The 5,346-nt window shown below is 39.4% G+C and overlaps 1 protein-coding gene across 2 annotated transcripts; it reads left to right on the forward strand.

Moving 5' to 3' along the window:
* The first annotated feature begins 1,630 nt into the window (after positions 1–1,630).
* Positions 1,631–4,875, forward strand: TRAM1L1 (translocation associated membrane protein 1 like 1). Of its 2 annotated transcripts, XM_051820063.3 has the most exons (2): positions 1,631–2,179; positions 2,761–4,875. In XM_051820063.3, the coding sequence occupies exons 1-2, from the start codon at positions 1,733–1,735 to the stop codon at positions 3,316–3,318; spliced, it is 1,005 nt and encodes a 334-aa protein (XP_051676023.1). In that variant the 5' UTR covers positions 1,631–1,732; the 3' UTR covers positions 3,319–4,875. The 2 variants fall into 2 exon arrangements, with proteins under 2 accessions (XP_051676023.1, XP_002717148.1); XM_002717102.6 differs by having other exon boundaries at positions 2,070–3,465.
* Positions 4,876–5,346: the final 471 nt, after the last annotated feature.

The following is a 5,346-nucleotide window of genomic DNA, read 5'->3' on the forward strand; positions in this document are numbered from 1 at the left end:
TAAAATATCCTTGCAGAGCCTTATAATTTAATAAATGACATCATATATTTTCACTTTAGCATTAATGTGAATTTGAACTTAAAATAGTTACAAATTATTTAATGAAAAATTTATTAAAGATTTAGAATAGAAAGCAGCATTTGGTGTTACAGTTTCTAAGAAGGGAAAGGTGCTATTCTGAAGAAAACTCTAGAGTCAAGAGATAATTTTATCGTAGCAATGTGTCTTTTCTCCATTTAATAACACATTTCATATGTATACATAAATATGTGTGCTATTAAATTTGATATGTTCTTTTTGTTGAGGCTAAAATTTATTATATTTCCACAGAAAGAGCTGGAAATTATTGAAAGGGATATTGAACACTACTATAAACAAATTCTTGGTCCAGGAATTTCACAGTATTTTTTTATATTCACTGTGTTACAAAATGACAACAGTTATATTGCACATGCTCATGAAAATACTGACAAATTCTATATTTAAATTTATAATTAGTCTTGAATAACTAAATATATACTTTCTTGAATCAAATCTTGACAGTTCCCACAAGGCACTCTCTACGGTTTCATCCTGATGGCTTTCAAGAAATTTGATTGTTTTCTCATTTCTTGCTGTCCTAATTTTTTGCACAACTATATTTGATTCCTCAATGATTTATGTAACCTTAAATTGCATTCACTGTACACCTGTCACAGCCAAGAACTGAGTAACAGCTGGGAAAATCAAAGAGAATACAGCAGCAAAAACTTTAGAAAATCGACTACCCAATGAGAAAAACCTCTGAGAAATAGAGGATTCTTGATATAGAAAGCCATGTAGGTACTTTGTTTACCTCAGGGGCAGTTTCCAAAACAAGTTCTATATGCATCTATTGTTTGTTTTAGGAAATGCAGGTAAACTGTCCACTGATCAGAGCAATTTGTTCAACATCATAAACATAATGACACAAGTTGGGCTACATCCACTATCACTGCATGGCACGCAGAGAAACAAAAGGTAGACTAAATATGGTCTATGCTTCATTCTTTGAATTCTGCAGCACTGTTTCTTCTGAATTGTACATTCAGAACTTTACACCTGAATTCTGTGACCGTGATCTCAGGAAACACAAGAGAAACGGGAAAATTTCATCGCATTCAAAGAGAAATTTGGATCCCAACATGAAACTTAAAACGATCAAGGATTTAACGTGCACAAAAGCTGCTTGTGAAATGTGAATTTCAGCAAAGTTATATAGGCCAAAATTGTAGACATGAAAATACATGTTTTTTATCTGCCAGAGTAAAGAAAGGCACTTTGGGGCCTTTTAACCAAATTTTGGTTTCTATGAACTGATAAATAGCTCTCTCCTTCTGACTATAACCTAGACTTTTCACATGCAATTTCTGACCAAATGATATCATTGTCACACTTACTTAGTCACTAGCCACCAGCGAGCTAGCTATTTTTTTTTTTTAAATGCATGCTTTATTGTTGATCTGGTAAGTGTTTCTACTATGACTGTTTACAGTGAGCGAGACGGGACTCAGATCTTGGCTATTAACATTTTCTAAGGCTGTGATCTCTGAACAGTTACTTAACCTCCGGGGGGGTCTCAGTTTCTTGAGGATTAAAATCAACAAGTAAATAAAAAGAATCATTAGTGGGAAATCAGGAGAGCATGTACTTCGTGGGGGTTTCCAGGAGTGTTAAGTTTGTAAACACACATAAGTGCTGAGAACCAAAGCTGATGCACAGTAAGCAGTTGGGGAGCCTGCTGTGGCAGCGGGCGGCGGCGATGATGATGAAGATGCTGATGATAACGACGCTGTCAGCAGCTACGACCTGCTCCACCCGCTTGATTGCGGCTGGGAATCGGGATGTCGCTAAAGACCGCCTTCATCAGCCTCTCGGCGACGGCGGCGGCCGGGGAGCCGCGACGATCAACGTGGAGAAGCCACGCTCGCAACCCCGGGCCTGGCGCGGGGTAGGGGCGCGGCGCTCGATTTCCTTCCCTGCCTCCGCCGTCCCCCTGGTGCGCATGCTCAGCCCTGCTCGGCCTTCGCCTTTGATTTATTTTTATCCCGGCGGCCGCGGCGACCCGGGACTGGCTCCGGGATGTGAAGTGGAGCCCCCGGAGCTGCATCTGCGGCGGCGCTGTGAGGAGCAGCCAGGGGGAGGCAGCTGCGGCTCGCCGGTGAGTATCCGGGAAGCGCCACCATGGGGTTCCGTAAGAAGAGCAGCAAGAACCCCCCGATGCTGAGCCAGGAGTTCATCCTGCAGAATCACGCGGACATCGCGTCCTGCGTGGGGATGTTCTTCTTGCTGGGGCTTATGTTCGAGGGCACCGCGGGAGTATCGATCGTGTTCCTGACTCTTCAGCACGGTGTCACGGTCCCTGCGACCGAGGAGCAAGCCTCGGGCTCCAGGTCCCTCTATCACTACGGTGGCAAAGACTTGGCCACGGTGTTCTTCTACATGCTGGTGGCAATCATTATCCACGCCACCATTCAGGAGTACGTGTTGGATAAAATAAACAAGAGGATGCAGTTCACCAAAGCGAAACAAAACAAATTTAACGAGTCGGGCCAGTTTAGTGTCTTCTACTTTGTGTCTTGTATCTGGGGCACAATCATTCTCATCTCTGAAAACTGCCTGGCAGACCCCACTCTCTTATGGCGCTCTCACCCCCCTAACATGATGACATTTCAGATGAAGTTTTTCTACATCTCGCAGTTGGCGTACTGGTTTCACGGTTTTCCTGAACTCTACTTCCAGAAAATCAGGAAACAGGATATCCCTCGGCAGCTGATCTACATCGGCCTTCACCTCTTTCACATTTCTGGAGCTTACCTTCTGTACCTGAATCATCTGGGGCTCCTTCTTTTGGTGCTGCACTACTTTGTTGAGCTACTGTCCCACATGTGCGGCCTGTTTTATTTTAGCGACGAAAAGTACCAGAAGGGGCTTTCTCTGTGGGCCCTTGTGTTCATCCTGGGGAGACTGACGACTTTAATCGTTTCGGTGCTCACTGTTGGGTTTCACCTGGCGGGGTCGCAGACTCGGGATCCAGACGCCCTGACTGGGAACGTGAACGTGTTGGCCGCTAAAATCGCGGTGCTGTCGTCCAGTTGCACCATCCAGGCGTACATCACGTGGACCTTAATTACCGTGTGGCTGCAGAGATGGGTGGAAGAGTCCACCCACCAAACCTCGAACGCCAAGAAGAAAAGGTCCCTGACTAAAGGCAGGTCTTCTAAGAAAGGAGCAGAGAATGGTGTGGAATCCGCCAGCAGGGTAGACGCCCTTCCAAAGAGGAAAGAGAAATCTTCATGATGAACTAACTGATTACCAACCAACTGATGAATGCCTCCAAAGGAATCTGTTCTTCTGTATTAGAGATTTTCCTGTTCTTGACAATTGTTTGTGCTCTGATTTTTTTTTTCCTTTTACTACTGTACTGCTTAATATATTTTAAAGGCATTTGAGGGGATGGTGATCATTGTGAATGGGAACAAAAATGATTTTGGCTAAGACTAAGCAATATGTAATCAAATGCTGTCAAGACAGTTTAGGGATCACCACCATATTTTGTCTTGAGTTTTTTTTTTTTAAACTTTGGATGTTTTCCTGATGATTTATAGAGAAAACTACAAAATTCTGCATATCAGTGATATAATTTCTTGTTCCCACGAATCTTTTATAATCGTTAACAAGGCAGTTTGTTATAGCAAGATCATATTTTTAATGTTCTTTTTCAGGGTAAATTGGAAAATACAAGTCAAATAACTGTTCTCTAATTGTTAGATGTTTTGTTTGTTTGTAGAGTTTACAACTGAGAAAATATTTGTAAAACCACCCAAATGACCATCTGTTTTATTTAATAGGTATTGATTGCTAGTGCTACATCTCCATTAAAAAGTGGAACACTAACAGGTAATATGTATGGAAATTTATTGCCATATGCATTGACTCAAACTATCTTTAAGTAACATAAAAGTTTGCTGAAGAAGTAACATAATTCCTGTCCATTTTAAACAGTGTTAAATGGGAACTCGTAAAATTAAATGAATATCATACTTAAAAGGTTTCTTTTTTATGTTTGTTAAAAATAGTTCTAAGTGAATTTTCATAAGTTGGAAAACCACAGAAACTTAGAAAAATGCTGTTTAACCTGTAAACACTTTTGAAAAATAATTTTTGATTTATATGTACAAAAAGAATTATACTAATTACATTTCAAAAATAATATGCTAACCTTAAATAATTTGAAAACCAGATGAATAAATAGTCTTATGAAATACTTTTTAAAAACAGTGTTATAGTCTTGCTTCCATCTTTAACTGGAAAATATTTATCTTATATGAGACGTATTTTGAAAATTATATGTACATATTTGTATATACTTTGTATCTTTATAGAAGCTAGTAGAAACAGTGAGTTGTAGAAGATGAGTGTATTTGTCTCCTCCCAGTCCTCTTTCCAATTTCATATCCATAATGCGAATGTTCATACATTTTTAATGAGATGGTACTTTAAAATAGACTAGAATGTGCCATGTGTTTCTCATTCCTCTGTATTTTCCCTGATGATGTCTTATCTCTATGCTTTTGATATCCTTCTCTTTGTTTTAAGTAATTCAATTTTTCCAACTGTGTTTGTTCCCCCAAGGAAATTCAGTGTAATTATGTCACACTTTACCAACAGAGAAGCTGCTCTCAGTGGAGATAAGTCACAAAACAAGACTTTTTATAAAGGCTTCTACAACAAGAGTTTTATATATTTTCAATTTTTATTTAGAATAATTGCACCTATTTATGGGGTACAGTGTTACATTTCAGCACCTGTAAACAGTGTGCAGTGATCAGAACAATAAACATTTCCTTTTCTATGTCATTATTTTCTGTTTGGAAGCTTAGAGATCTTCTCTTCCATTTGCTCATAAAATATCTAAAAGGTTATTGGGAACTATGATCACCTGCTATGTTGCGCGACATTACGAAATTAGTCTTTTTGTCTTTGGTACTCATTATGCACCCAACCTCTATCACCCACCATGCACACACAGAGAGACATGCACACACATACACACTAATGTGAGTTGTTGAAACTTGTATCTCAGAATCTGTGCTACTAAGGCTACAGAATTATCTAACTAATAATTTTAAAAAAAGTAGTGAGCATGATAGATTCTTCAAGGGTACTTTCAAGTGTTCTTGGAAAGATCAGAATTAAAAGATAATGGACCTTTTCCATCAACTCGTAGAAATCGTTATCCTTTGGTAAAAGATGATATGGGATTGGTAGGGTTAAGTTGGGTCATAAGTCACTGTCTTGTCAAATTAATTCACAAGTATTGATGAT

This window comes from Oryctolagus cuniculus, chromosome 8 (genome assembly GCF_051225735.1).
Source record: "Oryctolagus cuniculus isolate XC-2025 breed Fujian yellow rabbit chromosome 8, ASM5122573v1, whole genome shotgun sequence".
Classification (NCBI taxonomy): Eukaryota; Metazoa; Chordata; class Mammalia; order Lagomorpha; family Leporidae; genus Oryctolagus; species Oryctolagus cuniculus.